The sequence below is a fragment of the Camelina sativa genome, chromosome 11 (genome assembly GCF_030686135.1).
Source record: "Camelina sativa cultivar CO46 ecotype springtype chromosome 11, ASM3068613v1".
NCBI lineage: Eukaryota > Viridiplantae > Streptophyta > Magnoliopsida > Brassicales > Brassicaceae > Camelina > Camelina sativa.
Window position 1 is genome coordinate 44,160,504 of NC_141890.1, and position 24,297 is coordinate 44,184,800.

The 24,297-nt window shown below is 35.3% G+C and overlaps 5 protein-coding genes across 14 annotated transcripts; 3 read left to right on the forward strand and 2 right to left on the reverse strand.

Moving 5' to 3' along the window:
- The first annotated feature begins 3,040 nt into the window (after nt 1–3,040).
- Nucleotides 3,041–4,455, forward strand: LOC104754088 (chlorophyll a-b binding protein 3, chloroplastic). Its single transcript, XM_087473499.1, has 3 exons — nt 3,041–3,547; nt 3,644–3,805; nt 3,884–4,455. Exons 1-3 carry the CDS (start codon nt 3,422–3,424, stop codon nt 4,391–4,393), a joined length of 798 nt encoding a protein of 265 aa, XP_087329625.1. The 5' UTR covers nt 3,041–3,421; the 3' UTR covers nt 4,394–4,455.
- Nucleotides 4,390–11,472, reverse strand: LOC104725949 (myosin-2). 3 transcript variants are annotated; one of them, XM_087473498.1, is made up of 23 exons: nt 11,033–11,472; nt 10,087–10,775; nt 9,660–9,761; nt 9,417–9,560; nt 9,169–9,319; nt 9,029–9,056; nt 8,745–8,913; nt 8,527–8,590; nt 8,394–8,407; nt 8,223–8,307; nt 8,008–8,111; nt 7,776–7,914; nt 7,580–7,698; nt 7,347–7,499; nt 7,167–7,256; nt 7,009–7,086; nt 6,765–6,923; nt 6,455–6,640; nt 6,032–6,373; nt 5,697–5,940; nt 5,486–5,601; nt 5,189–5,401; nt 4,390–5,093 (listed from the first exon to the last, which is right to left on the reverse strand). In XM_087473498.1, the coding sequence occupies exons 2-23, from the start codon at nt 10,546–10,548 to the stop codon at nt 4,608–4,610; spliced, it is 3,648 nt and encodes a 1,215-aa protein (XP_087329624.1). In that variant the 5' UTR covers nt 10,549–10,775; nt 11,033–11,472; the 3' UTR covers nt 4,390–4,607. The 3 variants fall into 3 exon arrangements, with proteins under 3 accessions (XP_087329624.1, XP_087329622.1, XP_087329623.1); XM_087473496.1 differs by having other exon boundaries at nt 7,776–8,111; XM_087473497.1 differs by having other exon boundaries at nt 7,776–8,111; nt 11,136–11,405.
- Nucleotides 11,473–13,968: 2,496 nt separating this feature from the next.
- LOC104725952 (G-box-binding factor 3-like) lies at nt 13,969–15,341 on the forward strand. Of its 8 annotated transcripts, XR_015571600.1 has the most exons (5): nt 13,969–14,114; nt 14,203–14,336; nt 14,651–14,707; nt 14,853–14,927; nt 15,096–15,341. XR_015571600.1 is itself a non-coding variant. In XM_010444705.2 (4 exons), exons 2-4 carry the CDS (start codon nt 14,259–14,261, stop codon nt 15,267–15,269), a joined length of 309 nt encoding a protein of 102 aa, XP_010443007.1. In that variant the 5' UTR covers nt 13,994–14,114; nt 14,203–14,258; the 3' UTR covers nt 15,270–15,341. The 8 variants fall into 8 exon arrangements, 1 of the variants encoding a protein (XP_010443007.1); XM_010444705.2 differs by lacking the exon at nt 14,853–14,927 and having other exon boundaries at nt 13,994–14,114; XR_757984.3 differs by lacking the exon at nt 13,969–14,114 and having other exon boundaries at nt 14,164–14,336; nt 14,853–15,012.
- A 3,033-nt stretch (nt 15,342–18,374) lies between these two features.
- On the forward strand, nt 18,375–21,829 carry LOC104725954 (cytochrome c-type biogenesis ccda-like chloroplastic protein). The gene is made up of 12 exons (XM_010444709.2): nt 18,375–19,027; nt 19,382–19,516; nt 19,635–19,693; nt 20,007–20,137; nt 20,230–20,315; nt 20,424–20,455; nt 20,684–20,845; nt 20,933–21,005; nt 21,087–21,187; nt 21,300–21,392; nt 21,487–21,533; nt 21,628–21,829. The coding sequence occupies exons 1-12, from the start codon at nt 18,949–18,951 to the stop codon at nt 21,701–21,703; spliced, it is 1,074 nt and encodes a 357-aa protein (XP_010443011.1). The 5' UTR covers nt 18,375–18,948; the 3' UTR covers nt 21,704–21,829.
- Nucleotides 21,754–23,438, reverse strand: LOC104725953 (uncharacterized). The gene is made up of 2 exons (XM_010444708.3): nt 22,521–23,438; nt 21,754–22,443 (listed from the first exon to the last, which is right to left on the reverse strand). Exons 1-2 carry the CDS (start codon nt 23,143–23,145, stop codon nt 22,022–22,024), a joined length of 1,047 nt encoding a protein of 348 aa, XP_010443010.1. The 5' UTR covers nt 23,146–23,438; the 3' UTR covers nt 21,754–22,021.
- Nucleotides 23,439–24,297: the final 859 nt, after the last annotated feature.

The following is a 24,297-nucleotide window of genomic DNA, read 5'->3' on the forward strand; positions in this document are numbered from 1 at the left end:
GGCTTCTCATTGGGCAGGTTAGAGAAAGGTCTCTGCCAAACCAGTTGAAAATAAGCAGGCTTTAACTCAAAATCATTCATCTGGAATGGGGGAGGAACAATAGCAGACCGGTTCTCATACACAAGATCAGCCTGGTTGTAGTCAGCAATGGTCCTGATCAAGTCTCGGTTGTGCTCATGTCTTCGAACTAGGTTATTAACGTGTTTTGCAGCTCCACGTCCGTCTGCAGGTAGGGGGTGTCGAATGACACCCTGTTAGTGTTGATTGACACCATCGGGCTGTTCGTCGACAGCAACAACTTCAACAATAACATTCCCTTTTGCATCAAGCTTTTGGCCCTGCTCGTTGCGCAAGTGGCCCTCTTGATCCCTCAAAGCACCATCCTCATCACGCATCAGAATGACTGTGTTAACCATCTTCAAGGATTTGACTGCTTTTCGGTTTTCACGCTCTAACTTTCCCAACTCTTGGTTTGCTCCTTGTGTTAGAAAAACAAAAACGTGTAAGTAGAAAATAAAAAGAAAAATTTAGACGAAATTAAAAACTCAAATCTAATGGTAGATCAAATAGTCCCCGACAACGGCGCCAAAATTTGATATGCTCAAATTAAACCCTAGAGCTACTCTCTCAAATTAAGAGGTCACTGTAATACTTAGGGGTCGAATTTCACAAGGACTCTAGACTACACAATAAATTATAGAGTTTTATGATTACGCTAAACAAGTTAATTTGAATTAAAATAAACAATGCAAAATATTAAAATAAAACTGTTGTAAATTCAAGGGATTAAAAAGCTAGGTCTAGGGAATTTCTCAGAAAATTATGGAATATCAAATCAATAATTTAATTAGGATTCAAGCAATTAAAAATCAGATCTAGAACTCTAAACACAATTGTAAAATAAATCAGTTCTCACTGCAAATATTATCTAAATTTAAAACCAGAAATTCTAAATCTCTTTGTAAAATTTTAGGTTAAAAATCAGCTTTAAAAACAGGTTTAGATAAGTTCACAACGGCGCCAAAACTCAAATCTAATGGTAGATCAAAGAGTCCCCGACAACGGCGCCAAAATTTGATATGCTCAAATTAAACCCTAGAGCTACTCTCTCAAATTAAGAGGTCACTGTAATACTTAGGGGTCGAATTTCACAAGGACTCTAGACTACACAATAAATTATAGAGTTTTATGATTACGCTAAACAAGTTAATTTGAATTAAAATAAACAATGCAAAATATTAAAATAAAACTATTGTAAATTCAAGGGATTAAAAAGCTAGGTCTAGGGAATTTCTCAGGAAATTATGGAATATCAAATCAATAATTTAATTAGGATTCAAGCAATTAAAAATCAGATCTAGAACTCTAAACACAATTGTAAAATAAATCAGTTCTCACTGCAATTATTATCTAAATTTAAAACCAGAAATTCTAAATCTCTTTGTAAAATTTTAGGTTAAAAATCAGCTTTAAAAACAGGTTTAGATAAGTTCACAAAATTACTAAATCAAATCTCTTTGCAAGAAGTAATTTTGCTCATCAAAGGTTTTAATCAGGAAAATCAATTATATTCTCATATCAATTTATTTTCCTAAGGTATTAATTCTAGGTGATCAATCAAAAATTAATATGAAGAACAACCTAGGATGAAGATCTAGAAAGATAATGAATCCTAAATAAACAGATCTAATAAACCATAAAAAACCTGTGAAAAACCCTGAAACTAACAAGCAAACTACTCAGACATATTCAATGAAGAACAAAACATAATTCTGAATAATAAGCAATTGAAATTAAAAGAGTAAATAGGGAGTTTATGAATTTTTCTCTCAAAGCAGTTCAGATCTCTCTCTCCCAAAAGCTATCAAAATCTGACAGGGTTGCAGAAAATAAAACTTGCTAGAATAAAACTTGTGGGTTTCTAAAACCTAAAATACTATATATATATATATATATATATATATATATATATATATATATATATATATATATATGTCATAAAACACGTCAGGGACTTGTGCTGCAAATATGGAAAACATTGGGCAAATTTGTAAACTTCCAAAACTTGGCTCTCTCGTCGGATTGGACTGGGTGTCGACCGATGCTAAACGGTGTCGATCGACACCATTACTCTGAATTGATTCCAAGTTGATTCTTATGGATCAATGCTCCAAATGATTCAAATTGCTTCACTTTGTTTCATCCATGCCAAAATCCTAAAACCTGTAAAGACTCTAAAACATCCTAGAAAACAAATCAAAAGACTCAAAAAGCACACTTATATCATAGTTAGAAACCGTAACAACCTTATCAACCTACTATAGTACTAATTGTTATGTGAGAATCCTACTTCATTTAGGATGTGAGAACCTACTAGTTCAATATAACATAATCTGACACCAAACCCAAATCTTTTTATTCTATTATTTTGGATATCAACTTCAGAACTTTGTCTTCAAATCTTTTTTTCCATTTTTCGGATTCAGAAGAGTTCTCAATCTTTTTCGAACTCTTAAGATTTCAAAGCCTAGGTTTTTTGTATAAAAGTAAAGAGGTGAGTATTGTAGTCACAAAGGGGTTTTTCGAAAACTAACAACCCTCGTAAAGAACAAAGAAACAAATGTTTTCTCTCAGGTGGCTAGCGCATTTTTTTTTTGTTTTCTGATGTTATAAGAATACTTTTGAGAATATCTACCAACTTACAAGAAATTATGAAAACTGTATTTTGTGAGGTATAATGTATAGAGATCAGTAAACGAATAAATAAGATTTTATATACTATGAAAATGTTTTTTTTATTTGAACAACACAAAATTTTTGTTGACTTCTATAAATTATGAATCCAATAATCCTTAAACTTTAAAATATTTTAGAAAATTGTTACAAATGTCTAAATTAATTAATAACACCAAAATTTTGATCAAGTTTTGAAAATCATAATTGAATAACAGAAATTAAAAAAAAATCTGAATGTCTACAACTCGACCAAATACAGTAACCACTTAACCAGTATATCAGCTGGACAAGAAATAGCTTCTCTGGGCCAAGGAAATCCGGAACACCCCTTCTGTTTATTTAAAAAAAAAATATTCGAAGCATGAGTTATTTTTCAAAAAGAAAGAAAAAAAAGTAAAAACAAAAAAACCCTTAAATGGGAAAGGACAAAAGAAATATGGATAAAAAAAAAGAGATGGAGTTAGAGATACTTCAAAATCCAAAGCTGATTCCTGATTGGCTAATCCTAACATCTCACTCTCTATCTATATCCCAACTCTGATTCTCCCCACCTCTCTTCTCATCCACAAGACACTAACATAAAAGTCAAAGTCCCTGAGACCCAATACTTTCACCAAACAGCAAAAGCAGAAGAAGAACAACAACACTAAGCAAAAGAGAAAGCTCAAGCCGAGAGAGAGAGACAATGGCATCAACATTCACGAGCTCAAGCAGTGTTCTGACCCCAACAACATTCCTTGGCCAGACTAAAGGCTCAAGCTTTAACCCTCTTCGTGATGTTGTCTCTCTCGGATCTCCCAAATACACTATGGTATGTTTCTTTTGGTCTTAATCTCATCATATGAAAAGGTTTCATCTTTCTTTTCTTGGGTTTGTGTCTGACTTTCTTGTAAATGTTTATGTGAAGGGAAATGATCTTTGGTACGGACCAGACAGAGTTAAGTACTTAGGACCCTTTTCCGTCCAAACTCCATCTTACCTCACCGGAGAATTCCCCGGCGATTACGGTTGGGACACCGCTGGTTTATCTGCAGACCCTGAGGCCTTTGCCAAAAACAGAGCTCTTGAGGTTAGTCTCTAAATCTCGCTCACTCAATACAAAGAGACATATTGATGAAAGAGTAGATCACTAATCATCATTTTGCAGGTGATCCATGGGAGATGGGCAATGTTGGGAGCTTTTGGTTGCATAACCCCTGAAGTTCTTCAAAAGTGGGTACGTGTGGACTTCAAAGAACCAGTCTGGTTCAAGGCCGGTTCACAGATCTTCTCTGAAGGTGGTTTGGACTACTTAGGCAACCCAAACCTAGTCCATGCTCAGAGCATTTTAGCCGTCCTTGGCTTCCAAGTCATCCTCATGGGCTTGGTTGAAGGTTTCCGCATCAACGGTCTTGATGGTGTTGGTGAAGGCAACGACTTGTACCCCGGTGGCCAGTACTTTGACCCGTTGGGTCTTGCTGATGATCCAGTTACTTTCGCGGAGCTCAAGGTGAAAGAGATCAAGAATGGAAGATTGGCTATGTTCTCTATGTTTGGCTTCTTTGTTCAAGCCATTGTTACAGGAAAAGGTCCTTTGGAGAATCTCCTTGACCATCTTGACAACCCTGTAGCTAACAATGCCTGGGCTTTCGCAACTAAGTTTGCACCTGGAGCTTAAATTTCAAGTCTTGATGTGATTCTTGTAATGATATGAACATAAACTTTCTTGTTCCTCTCAAATTACAAATCTCTATCTGCTATGCACAATAGTAGTCGAAAATTACATGTCTCGCGGCTAAATCTACATTGCTCTCAATCTAACATTTTGAATCCGACATACTAATAGTCTAATACAAAGCTAACTGGAAGATTCCACACACTAATAAACAACCCTAGCCTCTTTTTCCCCACCATTTCCGGTGACGACCTTTATCACCATCTACTCTATGGAGTCTTGCTTTGGTATCTCTTAATCTAGCTTTGTAATCTTTCTTCCATGTCTCAAATCTTTGCTTCAGTCTCCTAAATTCATCTTCTGGATGTTGCTGTTGCTGCCCGTTTGGAGTTGCCTGCGGTCCAACTCCAAGCTTCACCTCCACAATAGCTCTTGCATCTTCATCGAAATTGAGTCTCCTTTGATCAAACTCTCTTGCGAGATGATTAACCGCGTTCAAACTTCCGTTAAGCTCTCTGATTCTGAGCTCAGGAGTGTTTCCGTTAGTGAACTTAGTAGTGGGAGTTCTTACTCCCGGAGTTCCAGTAGACATTGTGTCCTCTGATTCATAACCAAAAGGTGATATTGATGTGTCTTGGCGTCCTCCTGCTTGACCCGTGATGCTCTCTGTAGCTAGACTCTTTCTAGCTGCGGCAAGACTCATCTGCAAAAAGACATGATGCAAAACTATGAAAATTTCAGAAAACTTTGGTGTGTTGAGTGTTTGAATGGACTTTCATAACCAGTTAAACATTAGACCTGCAAGGACGACATTTGCTTTTGCCATGTGTCCTCCATTGACTTCATCTTTACTTCATACTCTGACCATCTCTCCTCAAATTGCCTCAACTGCTCTCTCAATGCTGTGTTTTCTTCTTCCTTCTGCGCTAAAGCTGCTTCAGATTTCAATACTCTCTTTTGGAGATCAGACATAGTCGTTGGTTGGACTTGGAACTGCTCCAGAGGAATATCCTAAACCGCAAACGAGAGAAAGTTATAGCGTAATATAATATAATTCAGAAATACACAATCTTCCTGTTGATAGCAAGTAGGTACCTTGTCTTCTGAACTCCTCCTGCCCGCTTTCTTCTTTGATTTCGTCGTCACACTGAGTAATTCTTTCTGTCTTTGCATACTACTGAAACGTTTGCGAGCTAACCATCCACGAACCGCTGCAACAGAGAAAAATGATAATGAGCCTTAAAAACAATATCCAAATTTGAGAACCAAATACTTTAGTATACCAAAGAAAATAGTGTGGCTTTACCAGATTGCAAGTGTATGACTGCAGTCAACTCATCTGTGCTTGCTTCAGAAACAGAATCCGCATGGATTTTTGCTTCAGCGTCATACATTCTTCGGGCATTTTCACCTCGTACGTATGACTGAAGTACCAATGCTACAGCCCTCATATTTTGGAAGTATTCACGAGACAAGTGACCACGGAAATGCTTTTGTAAGCCTACTATGCCTTGAAGAACTTTTCTTCTTCTATCTTCAAAGATACCAATCTAAAAACATTTGACGATGACTACGTAAGAATTTGTATCAACAAGATCAGGAAACAACCTCTATATATCTGAGTGAAGACGAATCACTTACTTGCCCAGTTCGAAGGTAGAGTTTTGTATAACCAACTTGATACATTTTAGGATGAACGTCATATTGTTTAAGAACAGCGATTGATACGCTCAGAGGATCCTCAGAGACATTTTTGTCTGACAATAAGAACCCATATCTTCCTGCAAACTCTTGATGTGTCAAACGAGTAGGATATCCAGATCTTGATATTCTAACGACTTCCAACACGCCACAACATCTAAGCTGTTGTAAGACAAGATCCTCTTCATAAACTCTGGGACGCTGCTTCGAATTCGGCTTTATGCATCGAATGAAGTGAGGACTTGTGTTCTCTAACGTGTTCATCAACTTGAAAAGTTGACCCTGTACGAGATAATTAAACATGAGAGTGCGTCGAGGTAGATCACAATTGAATAAATCTGCAGGATTCAGCAAATCTTTTACCTTGAACTTTGTTCCAACAGTTTGGTTCGTGGAGTCCGATAACATGAGTGGCTTCTGAAATTTGTCACGCATTTTGGTAGAAAACAATTTCAACAACTGGCAGTCGCATGATGATAAAAGATTGATAAGATCAGCAGGCAACGGATCCCTGTTCTTCTCCAAAAACCCATTTGTATCATACAGAACCTGTAAACAAAACCATCATTCAAAACATAAAGCATAAATACAAGAAAATCTACACACACAGAGATCCATATAAACCTATTTAGCATACAGCGTCTAGTTTTCGGACTTAAGGGCAACAACTGACCTCTCCGGCATAATGATTAACTCTGAAGGCTCGACCTCTCTCTCCTTTGAAGCAAGAGTTGGTCTTCAAGTGTTGCTTGAGCTTGTTGGCAAAGGTCAAATCAGTTGCTTTTGGAAAATTTGATTCCTCGTCTAGTAGAGACAACAAACCAATGGGTTTCTACACAAGCAAACATATTCAAAAGATTACTTTAAAGAACATGACAAAAATAATCTTCTCAATTAGATCTAATCACATTAATTACCTTCTCAATTAGATCTAAGCACTCTTGATTGTCAACAAACTCGACCTTAGTCCAATCAATTCCATCTTCTTCATATTCCTGAACAGAGAAAACAATACTTAATGGAGCAGTAACGCAGAAAGTACACAATAAACTATTTAGAGGAAAAGAAAATTAACCTCTTGTTCAAGTTTAAATAAATGCCGGTTGAAGTGTTGTTGCAATCTCTCATTTGCATAGTTTATACAGAATTGTTCGAAGCTATTATTCTGAAACAAAAGAGAAACAGATCATCATTGCAAGATTCAAAAGTAATAGAGAGATTGACAAAATCTAAGGCATGTATGAGTACTACTAACCTTAAATGATTCAAACCCATATATATCAAGGATGCTAATAGATCTTCCCGTACGTGATTTACCGACTTCAAGTGCAATGTTTATTTGCTCAACAAGCCAGCCGAAAAGGTTTGCATAGATAAATTTTGCTATTCCATCCCTCATGTCAGTTGCCTGAAGGTAAAAACAGTACAGCAACTCAAACATCACCTAATGATCGATGTGTATGAAAACAAGAACGATGGAAACATTACCTGCCGCAGCGTCAGTTTTTTGGCAATGCAATCCGTACCAGCTTGAAGTTTACGGGTACACAAAACCACCATAAGCTCTTCTGACTTGCAGCCCATTAACATAGCAGCATTGGTAACAGCTGTAAGAAATAACAGCCAAATGATAAGCAAGTATCACCAAGTTACATTTTTAATGAATTAAGACAGTAGATTTTACCTTCATCTGCTACCACCTCCACATGATTTTCATTGTCAGTAACTCGGAACGATACATTCCCTAGCCACAACACTGCAGCAAGCAATGCAAATGCACGCTCTTGATGCTCTTTAGGGATTTGAACAATGTCAAATGCTTCCTGCAGAAATACAGATGCGGTTGTGAGGAATATAGAAAAAAACAAAATCTGACAATGGGAACGCCAAGCACTGTAAATGAAAAAACAAAGTACCAGTAGTTTGTGAAATTTCTGAGCATCATCAACACCTTCAATGGTCAAGCAATCACTCTGGCTCAGGTAGGTATACTCACTTGCGGTTTTAAGCTTCAGTCTCTCTACAAATAAAACCATAGTAATAGTAGTTTAGCCACAATAGATACTACAATGCCTGTCAAATAATCAAGAATGCACTATTGAATCTTGGAAACTTCATTATGAAATGTTACCTTTTAGAATCGGCGAAGCACCTGCACACAACTCATAAAATATATGGTAGGATCGTTCGCCATTGAACAGCTGAACCACTCTTGACTGGCCAAAGGAGATTACCAATTAGTTACTAAATGGCTAAGTAGTGAAAGTCTGATGAAAAAGCTTGTCAATGGAAACAAAATTACCTTCTCTAGCAGAACTATGGGCATTCAGTAAGAGTAGTTATGCAAAACATGGGAAGAAGACAATAGAAACGAGTGAGTTCCAAATCTAAAAAATATGACAAACATATCATATAAATGCTCAAATCCTACTCACAAGTTTCAAGTTTGGCTCCACATATCTTTCCCAATGCACTAAAATGAATTTCAGTGAGTTTACCCTGTGCCAGTTAAAATATAGTGTTAAATTAAAATAGACTAACTTCTAAATCCACAAATATGGTGGTCAAGCAGATTAATTAACACAATTATAATAACTTGACAGAACAGGGAAGGGAAAAAATCGGACAACAAAAACTTGTGCAAACAACTCACAAATCGACTAGAGTTAGCATTTCTTGATGTTTTGGCATTCCCAAAAGCTTCGAGTATGCAGGTTGTCTTTAGGATTTCATACTCTACTCCACAGCTACCTCCACCAAGAGCTGCCAAGTACTGCATTGCAAATTTTGCAGTCTCAGTTTTCCCAGCTCCACTTTCTCCACTACAGAACCATAAAGATAAATTTGTAGTTGATGTTAATACCAGTAATCACAGCAATGATCAACAGTAAAAAAGCATTCAGACGTCTACAAAATTCAGAATGCAACGACTCGTACCTTATAATAATAGACTGATTCTTCTCTTCTGCATGTAAGAAAAGTTCAAATGTAAGTGCCAGATACTCATTTGAAGACCGATTAGGACTTCCCGGAACATGGAAATACGAAAAAGTGTGAATATAAATTTGTCCCCTCACCTCTCATCATTTCATCATAAGCTGCATCGGCCACAGCATAAACATGAGGAGCATCCACAGCCTTCTTCTGATAAGCTGAGATGAAATCATTTCCATAAATCTCGACATTCTTGAACGGGTTCACTGCAATCAGTACTGGCCCTGCTTTACTCTATAGAAAATAAGAAGAATGAAAGTTAGTTAAGACCAAGGCAAAAGAAAGGTGAGAAACTAATCAGAAGAGTTCAAAAAAGTTTCAGTAAACTCACATAGATCACATCTTGTGAATATCTGACACGAAGGTTATAAAGAACTGATGGTTCATTTAAATAACTAAGCTGTATAAGGTCTTCAACACCTTCCAAAATATCAGGGTTTGCAGGAAAAAGCTCTTCAGTAGACACTTTCACAACCTTTGATAACACAAAATCAAAGAAAGAAACCTGACAGTCAGACCGCAGAAACTCTTCAATATCACAGATGGAGACTACAACATTCTTAACAAAACTTACATTTGCAGTGGACAACATAACAAGTGACGAATCAGCGGAAGTAGACTGTATCTTCCCCAGTTGCCACTGTCCATTAGCAACCCGACACCAAACTCGAAGTTTCTGCAATACAATACAAATACAGTAACCACAAGTTCCCAAAATAAAACACCCTTTGAGTAACCAAAGAAGATAAAAAGCCGAGCTCTAGATCTCAATTCTTCATTAGTAGAAAACTAAACACAACTGTAAAACCTCCAAGCATATGATCTACCAAGTACAAACATATATATCCCTTCCACAAAAACACTCCCAGATCAGACTTTTCTTGCACAAAGTTCAAACTCTCACTGCTCAGTCACCACTAAAAGATTCATTCCTGATCTCAACCCCCTGAGATGACCACTCTACAAGATAATTCAACCTCACCAGAAAACAAAAGAGTTACCTTCTTAATGAAGTACTCAACGTTATTGTTCCACTCAGGTTTATGCTCCTCCGTGTTCTCCACAGGAACAGTACTAACCTTAACACCTACCTCGTCTTCCTTCTCTGCTACATAAGGAGACTCTGACTTAAGACCAGTCCTCATCTTCTTGCTTCCAAAACTATTCCTCTTAACTCCCAAATCCTTCTCTTTCCTCTTCCCCCCTTCCTCTCTCCTTTCCGATTCAGTTTCCGCCGCAGAAGCAACACTCCCGTTCTGATCTTCGACGACACTAGAAACATTAAACTTGGCAGGAAGCGAACGACGAGCAGAAGGAAGACGCGCTCTTGAATTAGGACGAGAAGGAAGCGCCGGTGGCATATCTTTAGGAAGACGATCACACTCATCTTTCTGACGAAGAGACTCAAGCATCTCCTCTAACGAGCTTTTCGCTAGTGTGTTCGGCGATGCCGATAACATCATTCCTTGCTTTTTTTTTTCCAATCACAGACCTCAACAAAATTGAATCCAAAGTTGAAAACTTTCCAGAAATATCCTTCTTGTGGTTGAGTGTCTTAATTGACAAGCATTTTCACGAAATCCAAGCTTCCATAAACCCTAATTTCTCAATCTCAAATCACACGCCTCGTTAACCATGCATACTTCCCTCGAAACCAGAGCAGAGCTTCTTGGGACCAAACAAAAAAAACCTAAAAAAAAATTCAAAAATTCAGCGAAGAATCTCTAAACATTTTTTTGTAAACACAATCTCGAGGCTCCTCCTCCTTTCTCCAATTCTCATTTATGGATTTGAAAGAAAAAAATTGAAAATTTCGAAATGAACAAAAACTCTGACTTTAATGGGAAATCAACAAAACCTGATCTTTACACAAACCCAGAAACGAAGAAGAGAAAGGAATTGAAAGGAAAAAAAAAACAAAAGAGAGAGAGAGAGAGCGAAACTTACGAGGTCAATGGAAGAGACAAAGACAGAGAGAGACTCTCTATTTCTCTCTCTCTCTTTTCAGGTTAGTTTTTTTTGTTAGAGGAGAGAAACAGATTTTGGTTACCTGAGAAACAAAATTTTTAAAACCCTAAGAGATTTGCTTGCTTCTCCTTCCTGGTTTGTTTCTGAGAAGAAGAAAAAAAAATTGAGGATTTGTTTTGTTTTCTCCAAAAGGATGCAACTTTTTTTTGGGAAAGAAGAAGAAGAATGAAGATAAAAAAGAGTAATGAATAAAAATAAAAATCTCCTCTGTTCTTCTCCTCTTTCTCTTCGACCAACAACAACAAAAAATTTGAATTTTTTTTGTCTTTTTTTTTTCTTCTTTAATCTGTTCAGACAAAAAAAGGGTCCGAATCTGAATTATATTAATCTCTCAAAAAATTTCAAAATTTAATTATATACTCCTATTGTAAATATAACGTTGCTATCATTTGCATTTATTTGAATGTGCCCCTGTGTTTTAAAAAAATTACAATTAAGGTACTGAATCTTTTTAAAAAGAAACATTAAAATCCACTTTATCATAAATTGTAGAAATGTTAAAAATTTACAAAACAAGATAAATTTAACATTTAATATTAAAAAATCACTTTATAATATTATTTCTTTTTACGATTTAGTAGAAATTTGGAAATGTAGAAATGTTATCATCTCATTTTTTTTTTAGTTATTCTAATTATTATCAAAGAGCATTAACTATTTTTTTTCCTTATTTTTTTTTTTAAAGAAACTAACATTTAGATAGCTATTTTAGTTTAAATTTATTTTGTAGTTAGTAAAAAAAGAAAAAACCAATTCATTTCTCTGTTGTTTTCATTGTTCCTCTATAGGTTGATCAGTTGATAGACAAACCAATCTACCCAATAATGAACTAAGGTGGGTTGTTAAGAAAACGATTAACTTAATTTTAAACAATAATCAACTAATTATATAATGACCGGGAAAAAATTGTATCGTGGTTCTTGTGTCTGCTTAATCTATTTTATTTTCCGAATACTAATCTCCTGATTTTGCTCAAAATAATCATGAGCTTTATGTTAATATGTGTCTCCACTTACTTTGTATTATATTCTAAAAGCCGTTATTATATCTTTTAATTTTATTTTATTTTTGTCAACAACGCTCAAACAAATTAGCTCCAAGGTTATTTAAAATTTGAAGAAAACAAATGCACTAATTTTAGTGAACATGAATAGACGTTTTGTTGCTTTAATATTAAAATAGATCCACACAAATGGACAAAAGTCAGAAGTATTTGTGTTTTTTTTTTCTTTTTGAGTAGTTGTGTAGAACGTGACACGTTGGAGGAGGGAAGAATGGTCGTTAAATGCTTTGGTTGATCAGAACTTGACGATCATATCATACCACTCAATTCAAGGCGCTCACGTTAGCAAACTCTAGAAGTGATGTAGTCTCAACTCCAACTAGTAAACTACCCACCCTCTCGATTCCTCTCCACAAACTTACTTACCCGTTTCTTGGTAGTATAGCCAAGTAGGGTTCGGACTTCGGACAATGATATTCGTATCTGTTGTTATCCAATTCGTATTTGTCTCGAAAAGGGATTATATAAAGACTATCACAATTTTATTATTAATGAATTCATCGGATAACAGATATTATGTATTTCGGTATCATTTTTCCAAATCAAACATAGATATTAAAACTTTTATTCATATTTTATACTTCGATAATTCACAATATCAATTTTAAAATAGAAAAAAAAGATACACGTTTATGCACGCCCGAAAAACTTGTTGCTATGTGAAAATCCATCAGTCTCACTATATTTACCAATCTTGCGTCGAAAATATAACGGCTCCATCATTCTTTACTTCGACGACGACCGAATAAAGACCGTCTAAATCTCAAATTCAACAGTACAAATATAATAAATACTATATAAATCTATGAGACGGCCTGATACACGAATTTTTCACATTTTGTTTTATTGTTCCTTAAGTAAACGTGGCTTCCGCTAATCTAGCAAATTTAAAAGAGCACTTCAATTAGCCAAAAAGCGTAAGAACGAGTCAACAATCCGGCTGAACAAATAAGGTGTCGCAGTCTTTTTCCCTTTGGAGCTTTAAAATGTTAAGAACCATCAATAACAATAACACATTAATTAATGTTTCAGACAATTATTTTTTCATTAACTGGTCCGGTCACCCTTTTAATTTGATCATGCCATGAATCGTTTGTTTTAATGTGCTTGACATTTAAAACCAAACTATAGTAGGAGTGGTAGTAATGGTTTCCTTTAACAGAAAACAGGCAGTGCCAAATTAATTTTGTAGTGACAGAATTTTAAAACATTTATAGCTTCTGTTTTAGATATATTTTTATGGAACTATATGCATTGTGGAACTGTGAAATACATGATCCGGAAACAAATTAGAATGTTGATACTTATGGTCGCACACAATAACAACACCATATAGCTACTCGGAGCATATTTTAAGTTTTCTGATCTTTGACCAAAAAAAAAAAAAAGTTTTCTGATCAATTTTCTCTAGACGTACTTTTAATTGCAAGTGACATAATTTTGGGGCTAATTTAGATTTGCTGTTAAGTAGATGTAGATCCACCAATAAAAGTAGAGATAATATTGATCGTTGTTATTTTTTAACCAGACAACTTCAAGTCAAAATATAGTAACCAAAAGAAAAGATACGTCTAGTTGAAAAATCAATTTAGGACCTACATCCACGTACGTGTAGGATGCTAACTAGCTACACTAAGACTATTTGATTTTTTATAAATTTCTTCTAATTAAATGATTGGTTATCCAAAAGTTCAACATTTCATGTATCATAAACTTTTATTCCGCTTGGTGAGTCTAATCACTCTAATCAAACACATATATAGACTATAGTATAGTTGATTGTTAATACACTATTTTAGGTTATCTCCATCGAAGATCCTTAAAGATATTTTATGAGTATCTTAGCTCAAAAAAAAAGAAAAAAAAAATCAAAACTGCCAAATACACTTAGCATCGGCGTTTAGATAAGTGACTTTAGCATCCTTTGGAACCAACGACGTATCAGTATATTGTTGGCTATATTTTTTAACAAAAGAAAAAAATAATTACCCTATTTCATTTTCATCTCTCTCGTCTTTTTCCGCAGTGACAAACTTTTTTGAAGCGGAGGAGAAAGTCTGAGAAGGAAACGGCCTGAAGTTTATGCTTGAGAAATCTGTGAACAAGGGTGATGCTTCTACTGTGTTAAGTTACAGAGGATTATCAAATTCAACGGCGGAGGTGTGTCCGACTTTTTTTTCCTGATTTCAGTTTTGATGGATTTGTTTGTGTTGGATCGTGTTTGGATGGGGTTATTGTTAGATGAAATAGGTTATTTTGCAAGTTACAGCCACATGATCCATTGAATTGAGCCTAAGATATTAGGAATTGAAGTAACTGATAAATAGAGTGTGAAATTGGGATGAATATTTTTTCTCAATGTCAATAAAGTTTAATCGGTTACACTAGCTGGATTAGAGGGTTTGTTGGGTCTCTTAATCGGTTACACTTCTACCCATGATCATTGATTTTCTTGTATTTGTTGATTGAAACAGTGGCTCGGTCTAGACAAAGAACTGAAGAAGCTTGTGGTTGACACAACTGCCAATCAAGTAAATTATCTATGATCTATAAATGCGATATCTTTACTTTGGTGTTAAGTGATTGGTTTTTGTTAACATAGTCTCTCTGTCGTAAAACATTGTTTTGGTTTAAAATAAGAATCTGGTTTTTTGATAAGTTTGTTATCTTGTTTAGTTTTATATGATTTACACAGAGAGACTATGTGAGGAAGTGTTGAAGTGTTGATTAATTTAAGGCATATCGGTGGAGGTAACTTTTCTACATCCATACGTCTTTGGACATCGTCAAGACACTGTGATTTATATCTTCCCTTATCTTGTTCCCTTTATGAAATGTAATCATTTTGAACTTTGAAGTTCGTTTAAAATTTAGAAATGGTTTTGTTCGTTGTTTAACAAGGGTCGTTTTAAATGGCAGCCGGGGACGCAGTTGAGCATCGACACTCCTACTAAATCTACAGGGAACACAGACAATGGACTGATGAAGAAGCTGAAAGAGTTTGATGGACTTGCTATGTCTCTAGGAAATGGAAATCCTGAAACTGGTACAGATGAACATAACTTTTCAAAATTAAAATTAATCATTTTGTAATCTATTTTTAATATGTTTTATGTCATGTTTGTTTAAACTTTTATTGAATGCAATATTTTTAAGTTTTTAAAAGTATACAAGTCTTATAAATTTTAACAAAATACCATAATAATTTATAATTACAAAGAAAAATATTTTTAAGAACCTCAAATTTAACAACCTTCGATAGACCTATGAAATGTTAAAGTTTCTTAAAAAGTTCTTAATTTCATTTTTATTCAAAATTAAGAATAAAAACTGTTTTAAGATAATTTCAATACAACCTTTGATGGAGGTACTCTAAGTGAAAAATTAACAATGATTAGTTCACGTCAACACTCGCCGATCTCCATGTAGTGTACAAATCAATAACCATAGCTTCAAGTCCAACTAGTAATATAAAAATATAAAATTATCTCGGCGCGTGTAATAATTATATACACACACCCATAAGTATTGTAATAAGATCATTTTCCCTTTTAGAAACACAGTTAACGTACACACACAAGAAACCCCTGCAGATTCATAATAATAGAAAAAGAACAATTGAAAGTATAATTTTCACGTATGTCTGATTTTTGGGGCTGAGAGAAAAATACAGAAGAAAAAACATACTCTTCTGTTTTACAATATTGATGTAATTATATGAGTTCTGTTAATCTGTCCACATAAATCAATTTCATTTATTATGTCACATTTATTTCAGAGATCAAATGTATATAGACGTGTTTAAAAAGTGAATTATTGAAATACTAGACTACTATTATGATGATGGTTTCCTTTTGTTCTGAGTTAAAGTAGACCACTTTAGATGTTTGCGGTCCAATTCATAAATGATGAGATGTGTTCGCTTAAGGTACGTAATTAATAATTTACATAATACTCGTGATTTTCAATGTGGCATGTTACATGATGATGTACTTATAGTATTTTCGTAGTCGAAACACATTAAATCTCAGTCTGGTGTATGCATTTAATAGTTATTGATTTATACCAGCAACAACAACCTTCTTATAAACCGGCAATTGGGTTACCACCACTTCACTTAACTTATTGTTTTTTTGTACATGATAAATGTTTTCATTTGCATTTTTTTTTTCAAAAGTTTATTACTCGGGAAATTTCTAAACCACAACATTTGTTACCATTTACCAAGTCTCGATGGCAACAAGTCGATATTCATCTTTTTATAATTGCATTTCGATATTTTATGCGAGACAAGTCAAACTTTAAATCCTTTAACTAAAAAAGGTCAACTTTAAAATTTTCTTTGTCAACTTCTACCCCACTAAAAATCTATGTAATCCTATTTACTTTAGGGATTGGTTAGACTTCAGGGCCATAGATAATACAAAATTATTAGCGAAAATAAAACTGTTTTTATCTTCTAAAATCGTAAGATTTCTCTGGTTCTAACCTTCTAACTATAGACAGTAATTTACTTTTCGCTCATTCTCCTTAATAAATCTCGACATGCGATGCGACGAGTTAATTGCCTAGCATCATTGAGCATGATGGAGAGAAGGTGTGAGAGCAATACCTTAATTTAATAATTTTTCTGACATGTGCACAAGGGAATGTCCTCATTTACACTCATGTCTCTTCATGTCTATCCCAATCTTTTTGTCCTAAAGTATCTGACATTCTTCTTCTTTTTTCTTTCTCACAAAACAACTGCTTCTTTATTCTTGTTTTGTTGTCGTTTGTGTGCTTGTGTTCGAAGTATGAGGGGACGTAACTCCTTTAATTATTAAGTACTTTTGTTTTAAAACAAAGTCTTGATTGTTTGTTAGTATTTGTAATTTTTTGTAGTTACGCCCATTGAGAAAAATGGTTGGTTCAATAATTTCAATCATATATATCAGATCAGATTAGAGAGTGATTTAAAAACCATTTAACTACTACAAAATTCATATGACTGATCGACTGCATTGTTTATTGTGATTAGAGTTTCCTCTAAGTATAGATTAGAAAACAGAGTTTAATTAAACTCTATATGTTAGTAACGTAAGATTTAAACTAGTGTGTATATATCCCGTACGTGTATAACACTTCAGACAGATTCGAGTTCGTCAGGTACGTAATACTATATTATTCGCCTACCATGGTCTTCAACGTATTTCTCGAGAGAGTGGGTATACAAATAAATATATCCCCCAAACTTTGAAACATATATATAATTTATCTGAATGATATTTCTATTTGTTGTAACGTCATACGTTTTATTGCTTTAATAAATTTTGCCAAACGCAAAACCCCAAATTGCCCACTATTTTATGTTCCTTGCTATATTTCCCCTTACCGCTCCCATGCATATTTCACAATACAAAAGTTACAAGATAATCGAATAACTGGTTCGTGCATCAATGCATGTATAGTTAAATAGTATATGTTATATGCATGGTTAAATCGACTAGATTGAAATATGTATGAACATTAGAACATATAAATATGAATTAACGTCTTCAAAATTGATCTACTATGCTTTAACAACAACAAAAAATGATCTACTATGCTAAAACACCAAGCGACCAAAAATGTTTGAGACGATCAGCATGTTTCTAATAAGCAGATCAATTATTCAAAGAATGAATGTATTCCAATATAAGATCATGTTCTAAACGGAAACTCTGAATTAAGTTATACGCATCATATGCACATTATAAAATTGGTGTATCTATAATTATGATCACATCACATGCTACATGTGAGTTCAAGATTATAACGTTGTTTCTAATAGTAGCTAGCTTGACAGAAAAAAGAGTAATATCGTTTGATCTTAAGATCAAATGAATCACAATTATTGAAACTTTATGAATCGAAGCGACGTTTGAATAAGGAACAAACATGTAAATGTAATGTAAACCGCTCCATTTATATAAAATTAATAAGATTGGATAAGTCTTCCCCAAATTCATGCATATCTATCTTAAAAACAAAATTGTCCCCACGAATTGGTGTCGACCACAACTTTTGATTTTAATACTTATGATATGAGTGGGGATATGGCTACAAAGTATAAACCTAAAGTGGGCCAAAGTGTCTTTTTGATTTTATAAAATTGGTTTTGTTGGAAAGTTTGGTAAAATCAGCTAAATATAAGATGACAATTGAGTTTATTATTATGCTTTAAAAACTTCACACTACTACTCACTAGCTAGCCCACTCATTGCGCGACGTGATTATTAACTACAAATCGTAAAGTTTAATGATCTATACGCGTTTTGTAATTGCTAGTAGTTGTTTGTTTGGTAATTTAATGAGCTTGTAAACATAATAATCAAGGTTAAAATGTAATTATGATGCAAGCTTTCTCGAGTACTGATAACACGTTATTGGTTGGTGCGTATGGAGTTGATCCGATCCACTATATACAAATATGGTCTACAAGATTTGAAACTACATGCTTCTATTGGGTACGTACGAAGAACTGCGGTTGAGTATTATTATTACTTCCTAATTCCTACTATACCACCAAGTTAGGTGATTTTGGATCACTAATGACTTCTTGTTGTAAGAAAAAGTAGAAAGAAAAAAAAAAAGAAAGTGAGGGCAGAGGGATAAATAGTTAAATGGGCCTGGTGGCTAAAAAGATAAAGCCCATTAGTATATATCACGGTAAGCGAAAATTAGAAAAGACTGAAGCAACGAGAGAGGACCGTTAAACGACGACGGAGCCTTATCTGGGAGCAGGATAGCGATGAATCTGAGTGTGAACCGATGCATCACCGGTGGTTTCGTCGGTGGGTTCTCCAGCTGTAGACTCAATCGTGGTGGTGGTGAGTTTTTTTTTTTTCTTTTTTTTTTTTTTTTTGAATTTAAGATTCAATCAATACTTAGAAGGACGGTATAGTAATCTGGATTTTTTTTTTATAATTTGGGAATTTGATTGAAGATGATGTATCGTTCTTCGTTGTTAGTATCTGGGATTTTTTGAGGTTTGAATTCGGATGGTGATGAGAATATGAATAATCACACAAGTCTTGTTGTCATTTCAGCTACCACATGTTATGTTATCTTCTTCGTCGTCTTCGTGTTCTCTTTGTAATTTGATTAGGAACAGTTTTGTTTAAAGTCAGTAATTTTGAGCTATTGAGTCATTTACTGAGTTTGTTTTCCCTGTGGGCTTACAGAGAAAAAGTGGGTTCGTGCTGCCAAGAAGAACTCTGAGCTTCAGAGAGACAGAAGTTTAGTGTCTGATGCCGTTTCTTTACAGAAGAAAGAGAGCACAAGTATTAAACTTGCGATGCTTAGTACTGGTTTAGGAGGTAATGTGTAATCTCTTAATCTTTGGTCATTAAAAGTAGTTTAGTAGAAAGCAGTATTAATGATGCTGGTATTGAATCATCTGATGACGAGCACCTTAATTTTGTCTTGGTTTTTCAGTGGCAAACTTGGTAACTCTTAGCTCAGCTAAAGCTGCCGACTTGCAGATGATTGTCTTGGTAAGGTGTTATCACAGATTGTGATCTTTTCAGATTGTTTTCATACTTCTGTGATCTCTTCATTGGTTTCTGTTAGTGGAGGCTAGTTCAATTATGTTCCTCATCTTAACCTGAATAGTGTATTGAGAATATCTAAACTAGTGTTTTTTTTTTAAGTCTTCTCCTTGGACCTTGTTTAGGGGTTACACTTCAGTAACTTTGTTTGGAACGAATTTGTGCCTTTGCTTTTTCTGCCTTGAGAAACTTCTACTTTCGGCCATTATCTATTTGCTATTTGCTTGTAGAATCAGAAACTAATTTCCCCTTAAGACAGGATCAAGCCACTTCCCTTTACATCTTGGCTGAAGGAAGCCTTGGAGATTCGGTCGGAAACTTCTTGTATTCAGCTAACCAACAGGCTAACGAAGCTGTTCAAGATCAGCTATCAGCTCTCAGTGTCACAAGGTTTCTTTCTCGTGTTCTCTCTCAATGCACATGTTTCCGAGATTTTGACCATTGAGTCTTCTGGCTCTTCTAATAATTTATCCCTTTTGTAGTTTGGCAGTAATATTTGGGGCAGGCCTTGTGACAAGTTTGTCTCCATGTACACTCAGTGTTCTGCCTTTGACACTTGGTTACATTGGTATGATAACATATCTCAAGATTTTGCATTTTTCACACAGTTTGTTTTAGAATAGTTTGATGTTCTAATTCTTTACTTACCTGTCCTTCATATGGCTGTGACATATAGGTGCATTTGGGTCTGGCAAGAGTAGAGGTCAGGTTAGTCACTCTTCCGATCAGATTTCTAGATAAAAGCTGTCGCAATTAGGAGTTGGTTGGCTCATTGTTGTCGCAGTGTAACAAAATGTAAAAGAAGTTAAAGTCGAGTTCTCTTAAACAAATCAAAGCCCCCTCAAAGGAACAGTGACTCAGTCCCAACTTAAATGCATCATGCTTCATTCACAATTATAGTAGTTTTTAGTGACCTTCAGTTCTCCATGCATTTAGGTTATTGGAGATACAGTTGCTTTTGCGTTGGGATTAGCAACTACCTTAGCACTTCTTGGGATAGTAGCTTCTTTCGCCGGAAAAGCCTATGGACAAATAGGACAAGGGTTACCAGTAGCTGCGTCCGGTCTGGCTATTGTAATGGGTCTCAATCTCCTGGAGGTAATTTTTGTTACATTCAATATCCTTTTCGTATTGCATCAACTGGAATGGCATGTCTAACACAATGTATCTCCTCTCTTCTTACAGATAATCGAACTTCAGCTTCCATCTTTCTTTAACAACTTTGATCCTCGTGCAGCAGCAGCAAACTTCCCATCTAGTAAACCTCCTTAGATATCATACCTTCCAATACTTTTTTTTTTGCGGTTTCTTATACTTTGGAAACAAAATGTTCTGTTAGGCGTACAAGCGTATCTAGCTGGTCTCACATTCGCTCTTGCTGCCTCACCTTGTAGTACTCCAGTTCTAGCCACCCTTCTTGGCTACGTGGCTACTTCCAGGGTAACTCCGTTTTTTTCTCCTTCCATTTAAAATGTTATTACCTCAAGCATGAATATGAGAGAGCTACTTAATTTTTCGCCTTTGTTGACAAAAAATTTAACCTATACAACAGGATCCAGTGATTGGTGGAAGCTTACTCTTAACCTATACAACAGGTTACGTTGCTCCACTCATCGTCGCTGCTTCTTTTGCCGGAGCTTTACAGGTATCTTTATTCGCCAAATAGTGAAATGCAAATTTCTTAGTTAATTTTCTTATAGTAACGTGATGTTACTCTTGTCTTAAAATTTCTTCTTCAGAGCTTACTTTCGTTGCGAAAGGTCTCTGCATGGATCAATCCCATAAGGTAATGTTAAAGTAAAGGCATTGTACAGCTATGAATGGATCATAGTCTAATTCACTAAATTCGGTTCCATTTTTCTATATGTTGTTGCTCACAGTGGTTCTCTTCTACTTGGAGGAGGTTTGTATACTTTCTTAGATAGGCTATTTCCTGCTGCTACTATGGTCATGTAAGTATTTTACATATACAAAAAACAACATTACTCAAATTCTATCAAAAGAAGTGTTTGTAACAAAGTATATAAAAGTATTGTGTATAATGTAATATTACAATGATTAGAAAAACAATAGATTCGATCACTACACTAGTCACTACTGTTCACATTTCATTTTCGACGCCAAGAAACATTAACAATCACATAAATAACACATTTTTTGCATCATTTTTGAAATTGAAAATCATAAACCCCTAAAGAAGGAAGTCAAGTCAACTTTTGCGACTGTGCTGTCATTTTCTCCTTCACCGACGACACGACAGCTAAAACAAAAAAATTACAAACGAGTCCCTCCATTTACCATTTCGTTGTATTTAGCCAACGATTCTAGTCTTTGCAATCTCATCTCTTCGTTAAACTTCTTGATAAACGCTTCCACGCGCCGATTCAGCTCCTCCTGCCCCGGCGACGGCTCGCGTTTCAACAACACCGTCTGCTCCTCCGCCGAAGGAGCATCATTCACGTCGTTTAAATTATCGGACTTGGTCATCTTCTCCTTCTTCTTCTTCTTCTTATTATCCTCCTCCGGTGAGCTTTGTTGCGCGTGACCTCTTTCTTGCCACGTGTCGGATTTAGTCAGGTGCTTCGTTAACGGCGTCGAACGTCCTTCCGTTATCTTCTTCCACGTCGTCTCCAGCGTGTCTTCCCTCTTCAGTGGCTTTGTCACTCCCAACGCCACCGCAGACTTTTTATTCCCACCTTCAAAAAAGAAAAAAAAAACTTTAATTTACGATTTTGCCCTTACCGGAGCTCTAAACCCGAAATTTAAATTATACCTTCAGAACCAGATTTAATCGGTTTTTGCTGGTTAAATCTCGGCGGTTTTCTCGTACTATGCTTCGGAATCGAAATCTCCGGCGGCGAATCATTCTTTGGTTTTAGCTTTTCCGGCTCCGGTTCGGGCGAATCGCTACTCGGTTTTGACATCTCCGTATGCTGAATCTCACGAATGACTTCTGGAAACTTCAGATTATCTTCTCCAACCGTCTGATTAACCGGGGAATCATCGGTTTTCTCAACAAATCCGGTATAACCAGAAACAACATGATCAACCACGTTTAAATAACCGGTATCGATATCAGAACTAGAAGGTACCTGAACCGGTACCAGTACCACCGGCGTAACAACTTCCGAGATCTCATCTACGGCGGTGGAGGATGATTTATAATGAGTGAGCTTAGAAGTAGCGACGATGGAGACGATGATACAGTTGATAACCAAGTAAAGGTACGGTGGTTTCAAGAGGAAGACAGTGTTATCGTATACGATCGGTAAGGAAGAAACCACGAAATGTGAAACGGGAGGAACCGTGAAAATCACAGCCGCCGCGATTGATAAAACGACGGCGATGACGACGGTGGCTGTAGATTTAAAGGAAGAGGTAAGGAGAAGAAGAGGCATTGAATTGAATTTGGCTTTGGGAATTTCAAAATTGTGTGTGTTTAGTTCGGTGGTTTGGTTCTTCTCTACAAAACAAAAAATAAAATAAAAAGCTTCTGTGAGAGATGTGTATTTATATAGAGAATTTTTAAAAATGTGGTCAGTGTTGTATGGGCCTTTTAAAACAGAATCATAAATGGGCCCATTATGGTGATGGAGGCTTACATATGAGTGACACGTGGTGTGTTTGGGGTTTTGATGCTTCTGTTCTAAGTTTGATGTATAAATGTAATAAAATAAATAAATGAAGCTTGCCTAACATTTGCAACAATTTTTTTTTTTTTGATGACAATAGAAAGAAGTAATATTTTATGCATTGAGAGTAGATACGAGAATCTACCACGTACGTTACCAAGTAGTACCGTTGATTTTTTTGGATTTTTAATGATTTCAAAGTGTTTACAAGAATTTATATGGTTTTGAATGAGATTATACACAGAATTTTCATTTAATATTATCAAACTTCTTTGCTTAACCCTCAAATCATTCAACTTGTTTGAGTTACAATCATTGTTTTAGGAAAAGAAACAAATAAAAAAGATGTAGTTACTGTTGAGCTAGGATTTTGTAGGTAGTGTAGGCCAATTTTTCATTGACATTGTAAAAAAATTAATAGTTGAAAATTCAGAGTGAGGATGCGAATTATGATGTATGTGAATAATGCTTTAGATAAGGACATGCGCAGATCTTAAATGAAAAATAATTGAGCTGGAAGTATTAGCATACGTAAACATCATTCTCAAATTCCAAACGTTCAATTTTGTTTGCAATATCAGTGCTTATATTAATAGTATATTTTGATTTGACAATTCAAACTCTCATGAAAGATATGTATCGCATTACGGGTCAAGAAGCACAACAAAACTCTACCGACCATTTTGGATTTTTTTGATTTCTTCTATTCTTCCTATGCATAAAATATTGGCTTTATCCTCTATATATTGTAGAACTTTAACTTCAAACTTCTGCCCTAAGGTCGGTACAAGTCCGACAATGGTATTTTTTTTTGTTTTAATAACCAAATAAGTAAGGCTAAAGTCCGATGTGTTGTATAGTTCATGTTTGTATTAGATCAAGGACCATCGACGTGTAAAAGAAAACAAAAATACAAGA